Raw genomic sequence first — 20,125 nt, forward strand, 5'->3', positions numbered from 1 at the left:
TTGGAGTTGGTTTCTCTGAAAATGGAGGATGCGTCTTCCTGCACTGGGCTGAGCCGTACATGTTGGTCTGGGGCGGAAAAACGGGAAAATTTGGGTTAAAAAAAGGGAAATTTGGGAAAAAACGGGGAAAATATCGGATTTTTTAACGATTTTTTAGGGGTTTTTTTGTTGTCATCACACAAAACAGGGACACGTCTTCTGGCGCTGGGCAGAGCCATACACATTGGTCTGGGGCGGAAAAACGGGAAAATTTGGGTTAAAAAAAGGGAAATTTGAGGAAAAACGGGGAAAAATCGGATTTTTTAGCGATTTTTTGGGGGATTTTTGGAGTGTGTTTGCCTGAAAAAGGAGGATTTGGGGAGGTCGCATCTTCCGCCGCTGCGCCGAGCCGCACACGTTGGTCTGGGGCGGAAAAACGGGAAAAATGGGAACATTTGGGTTAAAAATATGGAAATTTGGGAAAAAACGGGGAACAAATCGGATTTTTTAGCGATTTTTGAGGGGTTTTGGAGTTGGTTTCTCTGAAAATGGAGGATGCGTCTTCCTGCACTGGGCTGAGCCGTACACGTTGGTCTGGGGCGGAAAAACCACAGAAACGGGAAAATTTGGGTTAAAAATGGCGAAATTTGGGAAAAAACGGGGAAAAAAATCAGATTTTTTAGCGATTTTTGAGGAGTTTTTGGAGTTGGTTTCTCTGAAAATGGAGGATTTGGGGAGGTCGCATCTTTCTGCGCTGGGCAGAGATGTACATGTTCGTCTGGGGCGGAAAAATGGAAAAAACAGGAAAATTTGGGTTAAAAATATGGAAATTTGGGAAAAAACGGGGGAAAAAATCGGATTTTTTAGCGATTTTTGAGGAGTTTTTGGAGTTGGTTTCTCTGAAAATGGAGGATTTGGGGAGGTCGCATCTTTCTGCGCTGAGCAGAGATGTACTTGTTCGTCTGGGGCGGAAAAATGGGAAAAACAGGAAAATTTGGGTTAAAAATGGTGAAATTTGGGAAAAACCGGGGAAAAAATCGGATTTTTTAGCGATTTTTTCGGGGTTTTTGGAGTTGGTTTCTCTGAAAATGGAGGATGCGTCTTCCTGCACTGGGCTGAGCCGTACGCGTTGGTCTGGGGCGGAAAAACGGGAAAATTTGGGTTAAAAAAAGGGAAATTTGGGAAAAAACGGGGAAAAAAATCGGATTTTTTAGTAATTTTTGAGGGGTTTTTGGAGTTGGTTTCTCTGAAAATGGAGGATGCATCTTCCTGCGCTGGGCAGAGCTGTACACGTTGGTCTGGGGCGGAAAAACCACAGAAACTGGAAAATTTGGGTTAAAAAAAGGGAAATTTGGGAAAAAACGGGGGAAATATCGGATTTTTTAACGATTTTTTGGGGGTTTTTGGAGTGTGTTTGCCTGAAAATGGAGGATGCGTCTTCCTGCACTGGACAGAGCCGTACATGTTGGTCTGGGGCGGAAAAACGGGAAAAATGGGAAAATTTGGGTTAAAAATGGCGAAATTTGGGAAAAAACGGGGAAAAAATCAGATTTTTTAGCGATTTTTTGGGGGTTTTTGGAGTGTGTTTGCCTGAAAAAGGAGGATTTGGGGAGGTCGCATCTTTCTGCACTGGGCAGAGATGTACACGTTGGTCTGGGGGAAAAAACCACAGAAATGGGAAAATTTGGGTTAAAAAAAGGGAAAATTTGGGAAAAAACGGGGAAAAAATCGGATTTTTTAGTGATTTTTGGGGGGGTTTTCAAGTCCATTTGCCTGAAAATGAGGTTTGGGGAGGTGGCAGGGAGGTGACAGTGATGTCCCCATGGTGTCACCTGGTCCAGGATGGTGTCAGTGAGGTGTCAGTGACCCCATGGAGGTGGCAGTGCTGTCCCCAATGTCCCCAGTGTCACCTGGTCCAGGATGGTGTCAGTGTCCCCAATGTCCCCAGTGTCCCCAGTGTCCCCAATGTCCCCAGTGTCACCTGGTCCAGGATGGTGTCAGTGACCCCATGGAGGTGTCAGTGTCCCCAATGTCCCCAGTGTCACCTGGTCCAGGATGGTGTCAGTGAGGTGGCAGTGTCCCCATGGAGGTGGCAGTGCTGTCCCCAATGTCCCCATGGTGTCACCTGGTCCAGGATGGGGACAGTGAGGTGGCAGTGACCCCATGGAGGTGACACTGATGTCCCCAATGTCCCCATGGTGTCACCTGGTCCAGGATGGTGTCAGGGATGTGTCAGTGAGGTGGCAGTGTCCCCAATGTCCCCAGTGTCCCCAGTGTCACCTGGTCCAGGATGGTGTCAGGGATGTGTCAGTGAGGTGGCAGTGTCCCCAATGTCCCCAGTGTCCCCAGTGTCACCTGGTCCAGGATGGGGACAGTGAGGTGTCAGTGACCCCATGGAGGTGGCAGTGCTGTCCCCAATGTCCCCAGTGTCACCTGGTCCAGGATGGTGTCAGTGGCCCCATGGAGGTGTCAGTGTCCCCAATGTCCCCAATGTCCCCAGTGTCACCTGGTCCAGGATGGTGTCAGTGTCCCCAATGTCCCCAGTGTCCCCAATGTCCCCATGGTGTCACCTGGTCCAGGATGGTGTCAGTGTCCCCAATGTCCCCAGTGTCCCCAGTGTCACCTGGTCCAGGATGGTGTCAGTGTCCCCAATGTCCCCAGTGTCACCTGGCCCAGGATGGTGTCAGTGTCCCCAGTGTCCCCAATGTCCCCATGGTGTCACCTGGTCCAGGATGGTGTCAGTGACCCCATGGAGGTGTCAGTGTCCCCAGTGTCCCCAGTGTCCCCAATGTCCCCATGGTGTCACCTGGTCCAGGATGTAGTTGCGCCGTTTCCGGGCTGCGATCTGGATCAGGCGGTTCAGGCACTGCGTGGCCTGCTGGATCAGCACGTCCCAGCGCCCGGCGTAGTTCCTCTGCCTCCTGAGACCCATCACCTGGGGACAGGTGTGACATCAGTGTCACTGTGTGACACCTGTCACACCCCTGTCACACACCTGTCACACCCCAGTGTCCCCTGTGCCACCCCAGTGTCCCCTGTCCCAGCCCTGCTGGATCAGCACGTCCCAGCGCCCGGCGTAGTTCCTCTGCCTCCTGAGACCCATCACCTGGGGACAGGTGTGACATCAGTGTCACTGTGACACCTGTCACACACCTGTCACACACCTGTGACACCCCTGTCACACCCCAGTGTCCCTGTGCCAGCCCTGCTGGATCAGCACGTCCCAGCGCCCAGCGTAGTTCCTCTGCCTCCTGAGACCCATCACCTGGGGACAGGTGTGACACTGGCATTGTCACACCCCCTGTGACACCTGTCACACCCCTGTCACACCCCTGTCACACCCCCTGTGACACCTGTCACACCCCTGTCACACCCCAGTGTCCCCTGTGCCAGCCCTGCTGGATCAGCACGTCCCAGCGCCCCACGTTCCTCTGCCTCCTGAGACCCATCACCTGGGGACAGGTGTGACACTGACATTGTCACACCCCCGTGTCATGCCTATGTCACCTGTCACACCCCTGTCACACCTGTGTCACCTGTCACATCCCCAGAGCCAGCCCGGTGTCCCCAGTGTCCCCAGTGTCCCCTACCCTCATTCTGTCCATGATGGCGTTTGTCCCCAGGATGTCCCCAGTGTCCCCTACCCTCATTCTGTCCATGATGGCGTTTGTCCCCAGGATGTCCCCAATGTCCCCAGTGTCCCCTACCCTCATTCTGTCCATGATGGCGTTTGTCCCCAGGATGTCCCCAGGATGTCCCCAGTGTCCCCTACCCTCATTCTGTCCATGATGGCGTTTGTCCCCAGTGTCCCCTACCCTCATTCTGTCCATGATGGCGTTTGTCCCCAGTGTCCCCAGTGTCCCCTACCCTCATTCTGTCCATGATGGCGTTTGTCCCCAGCATGTCCCCAATGTCCCCAGTGTCCCCTACCCTCATTCTGTCCATGATGGCGTTTGTCCCCAGGATGTCCCCAATGTCCCCAGTGTCCCCTACCCTCATTCTGTCCATGATGGCGTTTGTCCCCAGTGTCCCCAATGTCCCCAGTGTCCCCTACCCTCATTCTGTCCATGATGGCGTTTGTCCCCAGTGTCCCCAGTGTCCCCTACCCTCATTCTGTCCATGATGGCGTTTGTCCCCAGGATGTCCCCAGTGTCCCCTACCCTCATTCTGTCCATGATGGCGTTTGTCCCCAGGATGTCCCCAGTGTCCCCTACCCTCATTCTGTCCATGATGGCGTTTGTCCCCAGGATGTCCCCAGTGTCCCCTACCCTCATTCTGTCCATGATGGCGTTTGTCCCCAGCATGTCCCCAGTGTCCCCTACCCTCATTCTGTCCATGATGGCGTTTGTCCCCAGGATGTTGTATTTCTTGCCGGGGTTTTCAGCCGCGTGCTTCAGCGCCCACGTCGTCTTCCCCGCCGCCGGCAGCCCCACCATCATCAGCATCTGGGGACAATGGGGACAATGGGGACAATGGGGACATTGGTGACACCCCCTGGGCCAGCCCGCAGCCCCACCATCATCAGCATCTGGGGACAATGGGGACAGTGGGGACAATGGGGACATTGGTGACACCCCCTGGGCCAGCCCGGCAGCCCCACCATCATCAGCATCTGGGGACAATGGGGACAGTGGTGACATTGGTGACACCCCCAGGGCCAGCCCAGCAGCCCCACCATCATCAGCATCTGGGGACAATGGGGACAGTGGTGACACCCCCAGGGCTGCCACAGGAGCCCCACCATCATCAGCATCTGGGGACAATGGGGACAATGGGGACAATGGGGACATTGGTGACACCCCCAGGGCCAGCCAGGAGCCCCACCATCATCAGCATCTGGGGACAATGGGGACATTGGTGACACCCCCAGGGCCAGCCCAGCAGCCCCACCATCATCAGCATCTGGGGACAATGGGGACAATTGGTGACACCCCCAGGGCTGCCACAGGAGCCCCACCATCATCAGCATCTGGGGACAATGGGGACAATGGGGACAGTGGTGACACCCCCAGGGCCAGCCCGGCAGCCCCACCATCATCAGCATCTGGGGACAATGGGGACATTGGTGACAGGGCCACCCCAGTGTCACTGTGACCCACCCTGGCAGCCCCACCATCATCAGCATCTGGGGACAATGGAGACAATGGGGACAGGGACATCTCGGGGACGGGACACTGCCAGGGCCACCTCAGTGTCACTGTGACCATCCCAGAGCCACCTCGGTGTCACTGTGACCCCTCCCGGTGTCCCCAATGTCCCCAGTGTGTCCCCACCTCGCACTTGGCCTTGCTGCGGGTGCCCGTGTCCCTCTGTCCCAGTGGGAGGCGCTGGATGTCCCCAATCCCCGTGTCCCCAATGTCCCCACAATGTCTCCAATGTCCCCACCTGCTGGATGGACACTGTCCCCATGTCCCTGTGTCTGTCCCCATGTCCCCAATGATGTCCCCATGTCCCCACCTCGCACTCGGCCTTGCTGCGGGGTCCCCGTGTCCCTCTGTCCCTGTGTCCCCAATGTCCCTGTGTCCCCAATGTCCCTGTGTCCTTGTGCCCTGTGTCCCCAATGTCCCTGTGTCCTTGTGCCCTGTGTCCCCAATGTCCCCATGTCCCCAATGATGTCCCTGTGTCCCCAATGATGTCCCCAGTGTGTCCCCACCTCACACTCGGCCTTGCTGCGGGGTCCCCGTGTCCCTCTGTCCCTGTGTCCCCAATGTCCCTGTGTCCTTGTGCCCTGTGTCCCCAATGTCCCTGTGTCCCCCATGTCCCTGTGTCCCCCATGTCCCTGTGTCCCCCATGTCCCCGTGTCCCCAATGATGTCCCCAGTGTGTCCCCACCTCGCAGTCGGCCTTGCTGCGGTCCCCGTGTCCCTCTGTCCCTGTGTCCGGCCGGCAGCTCCTGGATGGTGCGGAACCCCACGGGCAGGGGCAGCATGTCCCTGTGTCCCCAATGTCCCTGTGTCCCCAATGTCCCTATGTCCCTGTGTCCCCATGTCCCTGTGTCCCCCATCTCCCTGTGTCCCCAATGTCCCCAATGATGTCCCCACCTCGCACTCGGCCTTGCTGCGGGGTCCCCGTGTCCCTCTGTCCCTGTGTCCGGGATCCTGAGGTCGGACGCGGGCCCGCCCTGGTCTTGTCCCCATGTCCCCTTCCCCAATTCCCAATAATGTGCCCAAAACGCCTAAACGGCCTTGCTCGGGGGAGAATCTTCCCCTGTCCCTGCCACTGTCCGCTTCGGCGAAGCTCCCCCTTCCTTCTCTCTTTAAAAGGATGGTGAAAAACGGGAAAACGGGAAGTAAAAAAGGACGAAGCAAATGGTGAGAAACCCCAAGGGCAGGCCCTGCCACTGCCCGTTCTTCAGGACCACAGCTCCACCTTTCCCGTTGAAATCCCACCGAAATGGGGAAAACGGTTTTGAAACGGAAAAACGTTGAAAAACGGGAAAAACGCAAAAACTGCGGAAAACAGCGCAAAAGGGAGAAACGGCACATGTGAGAACACCCCAAGGGCAGGCCCCTGCCACTGCCCGTTCTTCAGGAACGACAGCTCCACCTCCTCTCCCGCCTCGAAATCCTGTGGAAACGGAAAAAAGGTGAAAAAACGGGAAAAAACGGTGAAAAACGGGAAAAACGGTGAAAAACCGGGGAAAAACGGTGAAAAAATGGGGAGAAACGGTGCAAAATGGCAAAGAAATGGTGAGAAATGGCCAAAGAAACCCCCAAGGGCAGGCCCTGCCACTGCCCGTTCTTCAGGAACGACAGCTCCACCACCTCTCCCGCCTCGAAATCCTGCGGAAACGGGGAAAACGGTGAAAAACGGGGAAAAAACGGGAAAAACGGGGAAAAAAGGTGAAAAACCGGGGAGAAACGGCAAAGAAATGGTGAGAAACACCCCCAAGGGCAGGCCCTGCCACTGCCCGTTCTTCAGGAACGACAGCTCTACATCATCTCCCGCCTCGAAATCCTGCGGAAACGGGAAAATTAGTGAAAACGGGAAAAAAGGGCAAAAAACGGGAAAAAACGGCAAAAAATCTGTGAGAAACGGCAAAGAAATGGTGAGAAATGGCCAAAGAAACCTCCAAGGGCAGGATCCCAGAAACTCCCAAATTCCCAAATCCCAGGATCACAGCACCCCAAAATCCCAGAACTGCACGATCCCAAATCTCCAGGATCCCAAAACTCCAGGATCACAAAATCCCAGAATCCCAAAATCTGAAAATCCCAGAACTCCGGAATCCCAAATCTCCAGGATCCCAAATCTCCAGGATCCTGGAATTCCAGGATCACAAAATCCCCAAATCTGAAAATCCCAAATCTTCAGAACCCCAGGATCCCAAATCTCCAGAGTCCCAAAATCCCAGAATCCCAAAATCTGAAAATCCCAGAACTCCAGAATTGCACGATCCCAAATCTCCAGGATCCCAAAATCTCCAGAATCCCAAAATTCCAAAACTGCAAAATCTGAGAATCCCAAAATCTGAAAATCCCAGAACTCCAGAATCCCAAAATCGACAGAATCCCAAAATCCGAGGATCCCAAAACTCCAGGATCCCAGAAACTCCCAAATTCCCAAATCCCAGGATGACAGCAACCCAAAATCCCAGAACTGCACGATCCCAAATCTCCAGGATCCCAAAATCCCACCCAAAATCTGCAAATCCCAAATCTTAAAATCCTCTCACCCCACCAATCCAAAACCCAGGATCCCAAACTCCAATTCAAATCCCAGGATCACAGCACCCCAAAATCCCAGAACTGCACGATCCCAAATCTCCAGGATCCCAACTCCAGATCACAAAATCCCATCCAAAAAAAAATTCCAGACAATCCCATCTCCAGGTCCCAAAATCCCATCAAACCCCAGGATCACAAAATCCCAGAATCCCAACATCTGAAAATCCCAGAACTCTAGAATTGCATGATCCCAAATCACAAAATTCGAAAACTGCAAAATCTGAGAATCCCCAAATCTGAAGATCCCAGAACTCCAGAATCCCAAAATCCCAGAATCCCAAAATCAGAGGATCACAAAATTTCAGGATCCCAGAAACTCCCAAATTCCCAAATCCCAGGATGACAGCACCCCAAAATCCCAGAACTGCACGATCCCAAATCTCCAGAGTCCCAAAATCTCAAAAATCCCAAAATCCCAAATTCCAGGATCCCAGAAACTCCCAAAATCCCGGAACTGCACGATCCCAAATCTCCAGGATCCCGAAATCCCAAAACTGCAAAATCCCAGAATCCCAAACCCCGAGCAGCCGATGACGTCACTCTGGGTGTGCCCAGGTGTGTTTTAGGTGCCCCAGGTGTATCTCAGGTGCCCCCCAGGTGTGCCCAGGTGTGTTCCTGGTTCCCCCAGGTGTGCCCAGGTGTGTTTTAGGTGCCCCCCAGGTGTGCCCAGGGGTATTTTAGGTGCCCCCATTGGTGCCCCCAGGTGTGCCCAGGTGTGTTTTAGGTGCCCCAGGTGTATCTCAGGTGTGCCCAGGTGCCCCCAGGTGTGTCTGTGACCCCCCAGGTGTGCCCCAGGTGTATCTCAGGTGCCCCCCAGGTGTGTTCCTGATGCCCCCAAGTGCCCCAGGTGCCCCCAGGTGTGTTTTAGGTGCCCCAGGTGTGCCCAGGTGTGTTTTAGGTGCCCCAGGTGTGCCCAGGTGTATTTTAGGTGCCCCAGGTGTTCCCAGGTGTGTTTTAGGTGCCCCAGGTGTGCCCAGGTGTGTTTTAGGTGCCCCAGGTGTGTCCAGGTGTGTTTTAGGTGCTCCAGGTGTGTTTTTGGTGCCCCCAGGTGTATTTTAGGTGCCCCCATTGGTGCCCCCAGGTGTGCCCAGGTGTGTTTTAGGTGCCCCAGGTGTATTTCCAGTGCCCCCAGGTGTGCCCAGGTGTGTCTGTGACGCCCCCAGGTGTGCCCAGGTGTGTTTTAGGTGCCCCATTGGTGCCCCCAGGTGTGTTTTAGGTGCCCCCAGGTGTATCCCAGGTGTGCCCAGGTGCCCCCAGGTGTGCCCAGGTGTATCCCAGGTGTGCCCAGGTGCCCCCAGGTGTATCCCAGGTGTATCCCAGGTGCCCCCAGGTGTATCCCAGGTGTATCCCAGGTGTATCCCAGGTGTGCCCAGGTGCCCCCAGGTGTATCCCAGGTGTATCCCAGGTGCCCCCAGGTGTATCCCAGGTGTATCCCAGGTGTATCCCAGGTGTATCTCAGGTGTGTCTCAGGTGTATCCCAGGTGCCCCCAGGTGCCCCCAGGTGTGCCCAGGTGTATCTCAGGTATATCCCAGGTGCCCCCAGGTGCCCCCAGGTGTATCCCAGGTGTATCCCAGGTGTATCTCAGGTGTGCCCAGGTGTATCCCAGGTGTATCCCAGGTGTATCCCAGGTGTATCCCAGGTGTATCTCAGGTGTATCTCAGGTATATCCCAGGTGCCCCCAGGTGTGCCCAGGTGTGCCCAGGTGTATCTCAGGTGCCCCCAGGTGTGCCCAGGTGTATCCCAGGTGCCCCCAGGTGTGCCCAGGTGTATCTCAGGTGTGTCCAGGTATATCCCAGGTGCCCCCAGGTGTGCCCAGGTGTGCCCAGGTGCCCCGCCCGTGCCTCACCGCCAGGCAGGCGATGACGTCGCCCTGGCCGAAGGCGGCTCCGTAGCTCTGGAACTTTCCGTCGCTGGATTTGCGGCCGGTGCCGCCCTAGCCGAAGGAGAAGGGCTCCTCCCCTGGGGGGAAAACGCTGGGAATTGGGAAAAACGGGAAATCCCCAAAATTCCCAGCAGGGAGAACAAAACTCCCACAAATTCCACAAAAATTCCCAAAAATTCCCTGCAGGGGGAACAAAATTCCACAAAAATTCCCACCAAAAATTCCCAAAAATTCCCTGCAGGGAAAACAAAATTCCACAAAAATTCCCACCAAAAATTCCCAAAAATTCCCTGCACCGAAAACAAAATTCCACAAAAATTCCCACGAAAAATTCCCTGCAGGGAGAACAAAATTCCCAAAAATCCCAAAAAAATTCCCCAAAATTCCCTGCAGGGAGAACAAAATTCCATAAAAATTCCCACCAAAAATTCACAAAATTCCCTGCAGGGAGAACAAAATTCCACAAAAATTCCACAAAATTTCCACAAAAATTCCCTGCAGGGAGAACAAAATTCCACAAAAATTCCCACCAAAAATTCCCAACAATTCCCTGCAGGGAGAACAAAATTCCACAAAAAATTCCCACGAAAAATTCCCAGCAGGGAGAACAAAATCCACAAAATTCCCTGCAGGGAGAACAAAATTCCACAAAAATTCCACAAAATTTCCACAAAAATTCCCTGCAGGGAGAACAAAATTCCCAAAAATCCCACAAAAATTCCCCAAAATTCCCTGAAGGGAGAACAAAATTCCACAAAAATTCCCACCAAAAATCCCCAAAAATTCCCTGCAGGGGGAACAAAATTCCACAAAAATTCCCACGAAAAATTCCCTGCAGGGAGAACAAAATCCCCAAAATTTCCACAAAAATTCCCACGAAAAATTCCCAGCAGGGAGAACAAAATTCCACAAAAATTCCCACCAAAAATTCCCCAAAATTCCCTGCAGGGAGAACAAAACCCCCACAAAAATTCCCACCAAAAATTCCCTCCGGGGAGACCAAAATTCTGCAAAAATTCCGGCCAAAAATTCCCAAAAATTCCTGACAGGGAGACCAAAATTCCACAAAAATTCCAATCAGGGAGAACAAAATTCCACAAAAATTCCCAACAAAAATTCCCAGCAGGGAGAACAAAATCCCCCAAAATTCCGGCCAAAAATTCCCAAAAATCCTGGCCAAAAATTCCCTTCAGGGAGACCAAAATCCCCAAAAATTCTGGCCAAAAATTCCCTTCAGGGAGACAAAAATTCCACAAAAATTCCCACCAGGGAGACCAAAATTCCCAAAAATTCCCAATCCAGACCCAAAATTCCATTCAGGGAGCCCAAAATGCCCCAAAATTCCAAAAAAATCCACAAAAATCCCCTAAAAATTCCCAATCCAGACCCAAAATTCCAGGGGGGAAGGAGACATTGGGGACATTGGGGACATTGGGACATGGGGGGACACTGGGGGTTTGGGGACATTGAGGACACTGGGGACACTGACCCAGCTGGGTGCTGCACGAGTCCAGGGACATTTGGGGACACTGGGGACATTGGGGACATTGGGGACACTGGGGACACTGGTGACACTGACCCAGCTGGGTGCTGCACGAGTCCAGGGACATTTGGGGACACTTGGGGACATTGGGGACACTGGTGACACTGACCCAGCTGGGTGCTGCACGAGTCCAGGGACATTTGGGGACATTGGGGACATTTGGGGACACTGGGGACATTGGTGACACTGGGGACACTGACCCAGCTGGGTGCTGCACGAGTCCAGGGACACTGGGGACATTGGGGACACTGGGGACATTTGGGGACACTGGGGACACTGGGGACATTGGGGACATTTGGGGACATTTGGGGACACTGGGGACATTTGGGGACACTGGGGACACTGGTGACACTGGTGACACTGACCCAGCTGGGTGCTGCAGGAGTCCAGGGACATTGGGGACATTTGGGGACATTTGGGGACACTGGGGACATTGGTGACACTGGGGACACTGGGGACACTGGTGACACTGACCCAGCTGGGTGCTGCAGGAGTCCAGGGACCATCCCACTCTCACCACGTGCGGGTCGGGCTCTGAGGGCGGCAGGTGCTGCACCGAGATCTCCTCCAGCACCTGGGGACAGCGGGGACATCGGGGACACTGCGGACATTGGGGACACTGGGGACATTGGGGACATCGGGGACATTGGGGACACAGGGGACGTTGGGGACACTGGGGACGTTGGGTACATTGGGGACTTTGAGGGGACACTGGGGACACTGGGGACATTTGGGGACATTGGGGATACTGGGGACATTGGGGTGGCAGTGCCACAGGGAGCTGGCAGTGCCACCAAGACCTGGCACTGTCACCAGCACCTGTCAGTGTCACCAGCACCTGTCCCTGCCATGTCACTGTCACCACGTCCTGTCAACGTCACCTATCACTGTCACCAGCACCTGTCAGTGTCACCTGTCACTGTCACCATGTTCTGTCAGCGTCACCTATCACTGTCACCGGCACCTGTCACCATGTCCTGTCACTGTCACCTGTCACTGTCACCGGGTCCTGTCACTGTCACCAGCATCTGTCACCGTCAGCAGGTCCTGTCACTGTCACCTGTCACTGTCACCAGGTCCTGTCACTGTCACCTGTCACCATCAGCAGGTCCTGTCACGGTCACCTGTCACTGTCACCAAGTCCTGTCACTGTCACCTGTCATGGTCACTGTCCCCGGGTCCTGTCACTGTCACCAGCACCTATCATCGTCAGCAGGTCCTGTCACTGTCACCTGTCACTGTCACCAGGTCCTGCAACTGTCACCAGCCCCTGTCAGTGTCACCAGCACCTGTCACTGTCACCAGGTCCTGTCACTGTCACCTGTCACTGTCACTGACACCAGGTCCTGCAACTGTCACCAGCCCCGGTCAGTGTCACCAGCACCTGTCACTGTCACCAGGTCCTGTCACTGTCACTGACACCAGGTCCTGCAACTGTCACCAGCCCCTGTCAGTGTCACCAGCACCTGCCTGTGCCACCAAGCCCTGTCAGGGTCATCATGTCCTGTCACTGTCACCTGGTCCTGTCACCATCATCCAGCACCAGGACACGTCCCTATCCCCATGTCCCTGTCCCCATGTCCCTGTCACTGTCACTGTGTCCCCATCCCCATGTCACTGTCCCCATGTCCCTTTCCATGTCCCCATGTCACTGTCCCCATGTCACTGTCCCCATGTCCCCATGTCCCTGTCCCCATGTCCCTGTCCCTGTCCCCATGTCCCTTTCCATGTCCCTGTCCATGTCCCTGTCCCTGTCCCCATGTCCCTGTCCCCATGTCCCTGTCCCCATGTCCCTGTCCCTGTCCCCATGTCCCTGTTCCCGTGTCCCTGTCCCTGTCCCCATGTCCCTATCCCCATGTCCCTGTCCCCATGTCCCCATGTCCCTATCCCCATGTCCCTGTCCCCATGTCCCCGTGTCCCCATGTCCCTGTCCCTGTCCCCATGTCCCTGTCCCCATGTCCCTGTCCCCATGTCCCCATGTCCCTGTCCCTGTTCCCATGTCCCTGTGTCCCTATCCCCATGTCCCTATGTCTCTTTCCATGTCCCTTTCCATGTCCCTGTCCCCATGTCCATGTCCCCATGTCCCTGTCCCCATGTCCCTGTCCCCATGTCCCCGTGTCCCCTCACCTCCATCTCGTAGCAGACCCGGCCCTGCCTCGCGCCGTGGGTGGCCCTGGCGCCCCATGAGCACAGCGTGTGTCCCTGTCCCCTGTCCCCATGTCCATGTCCCTGTCCCTGTCCCCATGTCCCTGTCCCCATGTCCCTGTCCCTGTCCCCATGTCCCTGTCCCCATGTCCCCGTGTCCCCTCACCTCCATCTCGTAGCAGACCCGGCCCTGCCTCGCGCCGTGGGTGGCCCTGGCCCCTGACCACAGGTAGGCGAATCCCTCCATGGTCAGCGGGTACCCGCTGTACCTGTCCCGTGCCACCTTGAAGTGCAGGTCGCAGTTGTCTGTGGGGACACAAAGGGACACCTCGGTGGCACTCGGGTGACGCCGGGGATGTGGCATTTGGTGGCACTGAAGGGAGGGGCACTCACAGGTGTCCACAGCCACCAGGGAATCGTCGAAGTCGTCGTCGCGTCCTCCTCCTCGGCCGGCGGCTGCGGGGAGCGGGGCCTGCGCGAGGGGAGAGCTGGGGACGGGGCTGGGGACACGGAGATGGGGACACGGGAGGGTGGGGAGGACTGGGGGGTGGGTGGGGCTGGGGAACGGAGTGGGATGGGGGGCACGGGAGCTGGGGACGGGATGGGGACTGGGATGACAGACTGGGGAACGGAGCTGGGGACACGGAGCTGGGGACACGGAGCTGGGGACACGGAGATGGGGACAGGGAGCTGGGGATGGGGTTGGGGACACGGGGTTGGGGACACGGGGTTGGGGACACGGAGCTGGGGACACGGAGCTGGGGACAGGGCTGGGGACAGGGAGCTGGGGACACCGAGATGGGGACACGGAGATGGTGACACGGAGCTGGGGACAGGGATTTGGGGACAGGGGACACGATTTGGGGACAGGGGACATGATCTGGGGACATGATCTGAGGACAGAGGACACGATTTGGGGACAGGGATTTGGGGCCAGGGGACACACGATTTGGGGACAGGGGACACAATTTGGGGACAGGGATTTGGGGCCAGGGGACCCAGTGTGGGGTCAGGGACCAGAAATCGGGATCAGGAACACAAATTTGGGGTCAGGACCAACCGGAATTTGGGGGGGGGGGTCAGAACCCCAAATCTGGGGGTCCCAAATCAGGGTGGGGTGGTTAATTTGGGGGTCAGAACCCCAAACCTGGGGGTCCCAAATCAGGTTGGGGGTCTCTGGGGAGGGGTGGTTAATTTGGGGAGGGGGTCAGAACCCCAAACCTGGGGGTCCCAAATCAGGTTGGGGGGTCCTGGGGTGGGGGTTTGTTAAATTTGGGGGGTCTCCCCTCACCTTTTCTCCCGGTGGTGCTCCTGGCAGCCCCTCCCCCGCTCCTCGAATGGACGCTTCCGGTTGGGGGGGGAGGGGTCGGGGTCGGGACCCCCCCCAAAAGCGCCCCCGCCCCCCCCGCGGGGGGGGCCGGAATAAGGGGAGGGGGCGGTAAAGGCGGGGGCGCGGGGTAATTGGGGGGGGCGCCGTAATGAGGGGGGGGGGCTGTAATGAGGGGGGGGGGGGTTGTATTGAGAGGGGGGAGGGGCGCTGTAATGAGGGGGAGGAGCGTTAAAATTTGGGGGAGGGGCGTTGTAATGAGGGGGAGGGGCATTAAAATTTGGGGGAGGGGCGTTGTAATGAGGGGGAGGGGTGTTGTAATTAGGAGGGGGAGGGGCGTTGTAATGAGGGGGGCCGCTGTAATGAGGGGGGGCTGTAATTAGGGGGAGGGGCGTTGTAATTAGGGGGAGGGGTGTGGTAGTTTGGGTGGGGGGCGCTGTAATTTGGGTGGGGGGGCGCTGTAATTTGGGGGAGGGGCTCCGTAGCCCCCGGAGGGGGGGGGGAGGGGCGGGGGGCGTGGGGAGGGGGCGGGGGGTAATTTGGGGGGGGGGCTGGGGGGAGCTCGTCCGGCTTGGAGGTCAGCGCTGTGGGGGGGGGGAGGGAGGTGACATGGAGACCCCTCCCCAAATACACCAGAGACCCCCCAGAGACCCCCAAATACACCAGAGACCCCCAGAGACCCCCAAAAACACACCCAGAGACCCCCAAAAACACACCCAGAGACCCCCAGAGACCCCCAAACACACCCAGAGACCCCCCTGGGAACACCCTTAATACACCCAGAGACCCCCAGAGACCCCCACCCAACCAGAGACCCCCACCCAAATACAACCAGACACCCCCAGACCCCCAAAATGGCCCCTAGCCCCCCAAAATGCCCCCCAGACCCCCAAAATGCCCTCTAGAACCCCAAAATGCCCCCCCAGACCCCCAAAATACCCCCCAGACCCCCAAAATGCCCCCTAGAACCCCGAAATACCCACCCAGACACCCAAAATGCCCCCTAGCCCCCCACCAAATGCCCCCCAGACCCCCCCCAAAAATGCCCCCCAGAACCCCAAAATACCCCCCCAAAAAATGCCCCCCAGACCCCCAAAATGCCCCCCAGACCCCCAAAAGACCCCCAAAATGCCCCCCCAGACCCCCAAAAAATGCCCCCCTAGACCCCCAAAATGCCCCCCCCCCAGACCCCCCCCAAAATGCCCCCCAGACCCCCCAAAATGCCCCCCCAGACCCCCAAAATGGCCCCCCCCCAGACCCCCCAAAATGCCCCCCAGACCCCCAAAATGCCCCCCAGACCCCCAAAATGCCCCCAGACCCCCAAAATGGCCCCCCAGACCCCCAAAATGCCCCCCCAGACCCCCAAAATGCCCCCCAGACCCCCAAAATGCCCCCCCCCCAAACCCCCCCCAGACCCCCCAAATGCCCCCCAGACCCCCCAAATGCCCCCCAGACCCCCAAAATGGCCCCCCCCCCCAGACCCCCAAAATGGCCCCCCCGACCCCCCAAAATGGCCCCCCCCCCCCCCAGAGAACCCCCAAAAATGCCCCCCAGACCCCCCCAGACCCCCAAAATGCCCCCCCAGACCCCACAAGGGGCTGCTGCCCAACTCCCCCCTACCCACAGACCCCAAAATGCCCCCCCAGATCCCCTAAAGCCCCCCCAGAGCCCCCCCAGAACCCCCTGAATCCCCACCTGAGGGCAGCCCAGGGGGCTCAGCCTCGTGACCCTCGTAGGGTTGGTGGCTTTGGTGGCCCTGGAACTCCTGGTGGTGGCCTTGGTGGCCCTGGAATTGCTGGTGGTGGCCCTGGTAGCCACCCTGGGGTTCCTGGTGGTGGCCTTGGTGGCCCTGGTAGCCACCCTGGGGTTCCTGGTAGCCACCCTGGGGCTCGTGGCTGTGGTTGTCGAGGCCGTCTGGAAAATGGGGTGAAAAAATGGGGGATTGGGGCAGGGAAAATGGAGGAATTTGGGGATGGATCCCCCAAAAAAACACAACAGAGATGGGAGAGGGGGGTCCTGAGGGGAAATGGGGGAGCAGGACCCTCGGGAATGGGGGGGGGTCCTGGGAAATGGGGGAGCAGGACCCTCGGGAATGGGGGAGGTCACAGGTGGGTCCTAGTCCCTCAGGGATGGGGGAATGGGGGCCGGCCCCTCAGAAATGGGGCGCATCCCTGAGGGGTTTGGGGGCAGCCCCATGGGGCTCAGGGAATGGGGGGCCCAGGCCCCAGGTGGGGGTATTGGGGGGCCCCCCCGGGATGGGGGGTCCCGGGCAAGGGGGCCACCTCAGTTCACAGGGTGGCCTAGGGGTAAGTCCTACTCGAACCGGGGTCTTGGGGTTCATTCCCTCAGAATGGGGGTCCCATCCCCCTCCCGGGGCTTCAGTTCCCCTCAGAACCTGGGGTCCCATTCCCCTCAGGACTGGGGGTTTTGGGGGTCCCATTCCGCTCAGGGCTGGGGGTCTTGGGGGTCCCATCCCCTCAGAACTGGGGGTCTTGGGGTTGCCATTCCCTCAGACCCTGGGGTCCTATCCCCTCAGGGCTGGGAGCTGTCATTCCTCTCACAACCAGGGGTCTTGGGGGCCCATTCCCCTCAGGGCTGGGGGTCTTGGGGGGTCCCATCCCCTCAGAACCGGGGGTCTTGGGGCTCTCAGTTCCCTCAGAACCTGGGGTCCCATTCCCCTCAGGGCTGGGGCTCTTGGGGGTCCCATCCCCTCAGAACTGGGGGTCCCATTCCCCTCAGATCGGCGGTTCCTGGGGGGGTCATCCCTCAGAACCGGGGTCCCATTCCCTCAGGCCGGGGTCTTGGGGGTCCCATCCCCTCAGAACCAGGGGTCCCATTCCCCTCAGGGCTGGGGGTCTTGGGAGTCCCATTCCCTCAGAACCGGGGGTCTTGGGGCTCCCATCCCCTCAGAACTGGGGGTCCCATTCCCCTCAGAACCGGGGGTCTTGGGGGTCCCATCCCCTCAGAACTGGGGGTCCCATTCCCCTCAGATCCGGGGGTCCTGGGGGTCCCATCCCCTCAGAACCAGGGGTCCCATTCCCCTCAGATCCGGGGGTCCTGGGGGTCCCATTCCCCTCAGATCCGGGGGTCCTGGGGGTCCCATCCCCTCAGAACCAGGGGTCCCATTCCCCTCAGATTCGGGGGTCCTGGGGGTCCCATCCCCTCAGAACTGGGGATCCCATTCCCCTCAGGGCTGGGGGTCCCACAGCCCCCTCAGGCCGGGCGTTCAGGACCTCAGGGCCAGCCCCTCCCCTGAGTGAAGGCTCGCTGCCAGCCCCTCACGGAGAGCCCAGCAAATCTCCCACCCACCCATCCCACCCCTCACACCGCGACCTCCTCTCCCTCTTACACCGGCCCCCGGCGCCCGCCGCGTCCCCCCGCCGAGTCCCTTCGCTGTCCATCGCCTCTTGCAGCCGCACGTCCAGCCCGGCCTTGAGCCCACGGGCGTCCAGGCGGCGGCGGCCCAGCTCGTCCCGCAGCTCCGGCACCCGCAGCCGCCGCGCCTCCACGGCCGCCCCTCACGGCCCCTCACGGGCTCCGATCAAAATGGCCGCCATCTCCCCCCCTTCCCAGGCCCGGCCCGCGCCCGCCGTAACGCGCGCTGCCATTGGCTGTCCGCCCCGCTCGGCGATATAACACCACTTCCCATTGGTCAGCTCTCTCCCGCCCCCCAGATTCCCGCCCGGGCCCCCACATAGGTCAGCTTTTGTAAAAGGGGCGCTGATTGGGTGGAAGGGCAGGGTAAGGTTGTAACGCGACTTGTCATTGGTTGATCTATCCGCGGCGGAGGGAGGCGGGAAGAGGGATGCCCAATACTATTGGTCACAAGCTCTGTCTGTCACTTAGTAGGCGGGGTCCTTAGTCCAAATCTCTGTTCTGATTGGTTATTTTCGCGATGTGGGTGCCGCCACACCCACGGCGGCGTCTGCGCGTGGGGCCGCCCGAGTTGCCAGGCAACGAAAGTCGCACTCCTATTGGCTGGCTGCTGGGTATTGCCGTGCTCCCATTGGCTGAAGCAATATGGGCGTGGTCTTGTGCCACGCCCCTCGTCCTGGCCACGCCCCTGAGCCCCCAAATTCCCGGCCCCCACGGAGACCCCCAAAACCTCCAAAAAACCCCAAAAATACCAAAATATCCCCCCAAAAAACTGAAAAAAAAATCACAGAACCCCAAAAGCCCCAAAATCCCCGAGATAAATCCCAACCCCCCCCAAAATCCCCCCAAAATCCCCCCAAAAACCCCCCAAAATCTCCAAACCCCCACCCAAAATCCCCAAATGCGCCGACCCCTCCCATAGAAAGAGGCGGGAGCGGAACACAGAACTTTATTGTGGGGGGGGGGAATGGGGGGTCCTGGGTGGGTCCCTTTAATTTGAGGGGGGTCCCTTCATTTTGGGGGGGTCCCTTTATTAGAGGGGGGTCCCTGATTTGGGGGGGGTCTCTGACTTTGGGGGCGTCCCTTTATTTGGGGGGGGTCCCTTTATTTTGTGGAGTGGAATCCCTGATTTTGGGGGGGGGGGTCCCATAATGCCCCAGTACCTTTGTGGGGGGGGGTCCCTGATTTTTTGGGGGGGTCCTTGGAGGGTCCCTTCATTTTAGGGGGGGGGGATCCCTGGGGCTCCCAGTACCTTTGGGGGGTCCCTTCATTTTGGGGGGGTCCCTTCATTTTGGGGGGGTCCCCTTTTTGTGGGAGGGGTCTCTTTATTTTGGGGGGGGGCCAGAGTTGCCCCCGTACATTTGGGGGGGGTCCCTTTATTTTGGGGGGGGTCCCTTTATTTGGGGGGGGTCTCTTTATTTGGGGGGGGTCCCTTTATTTTTGGGGGGGTCCCAGGGGGTCCCCAGTACCTTTTGGGGGGGGGTCCCTTCACTTTGGGGGGGTCCCTTTCTTTTGGGGGGGTCCCTTTTTTTGGGGGGGTCCCTTTTTTTTGGGGGGTCCCTTTTTTTGGGGGGGGGTCCTCGTATTTTGGGGGGGCTCCCCAGTACCTTTGGGGGGCAGGGTCCCTTTATTTTGGGGGGTTCCCTTTCTTTGGGGGGGGTCTCTTTTTTTGGGGGGGCTCCCTTTATTTTGGGGGGTCCCCAGTACCTTTGGTCGGGTCCCTTTTTTTTGGGGGGGGTCCCTTTATTTTGGGGGGGTCCCTCCTCTTTTGGGGTGTCCCTTTATTTTGGGGGGGGTCCCTTTCTTTTGGGGGGGGTCCCTTTATTTTGGGGGGGCTCCCTTTAATTTGAGGGATCCCTTTTCCTGGGGGGATCCCCTTATTTTTGGGGGTCCCCGGTACTTTGGGGGTTTCCCTTTATTTTTGGGGGTTCTCCTTTTTTGGGGGTGTCCCTTTATTTTGGGGCTTCCCTTTTTGGAGGGGGTCCCTTTATTTTGGGGGGGTCCCTTTATTTTGGGGTTCCCTTTTTATGGGGGGGTCCCCTTAATTTAGAGCGATCCCTTTATTTTGGGGGGGGTCCCTTTATTTTGTGGGGGGGTCCCTTTACTTTGGGAGGTCCACTTTATTTTGGGGGGCCCCCCAGTACTTT

The 20,125-nt window shown here is 57.8% G+C and overlaps 1 protein-coding gene across 1 annotated transcript; it reads right to left on the reverse strand.

Annotated features, from left to right (window-relative positions):
• Positions 1–486: 486 nt before the first annotated feature.
• LOC115916735 (heterogeneous nuclear ribonucleoprotein U-like protein 1) lies at positions 487–18,121 on the reverse strand (the record flags this gene model as incomplete). The annotated part of the gene is given in 14 exon segments (XM_030970473.1): positions 487–573; positions 2,786–2,914; positions 4,302–4,424; positions 6,020–6,232; positions 6,462–6,545; positions 9,553–9,665; positions 11,606–11,705; positions 13,443–13,582; positions 13,670–13,709; positions 13,712–13,748; positions 14,568–14,768; positions 15,061–15,187; positions 16,299–16,517; positions 17,953–18,121. Coding segments are annotated over 14 exon segments (1,782 nt in total), but the record flags the coding sequence as incomplete, so codon positions are not given.
• Between the last annotated feature and the right edge of the window lie 2,004 nt (positions 18,122–20,125).

This window comes from Camarhynchus parvulus, unplaced genomic scaffold (assembly GCF_901933205.1).
Source record: "Camarhynchus parvulus unplaced genomic scaffold, STF_HiC, whole genome shotgun sequence".
In the NCBI taxonomy this organism is placed as follows: Eukaryota; Metazoa; Chordata; class Aves; order Passeriformes; family Thraupidae; genus Camarhynchus; species Camarhynchus parvulus.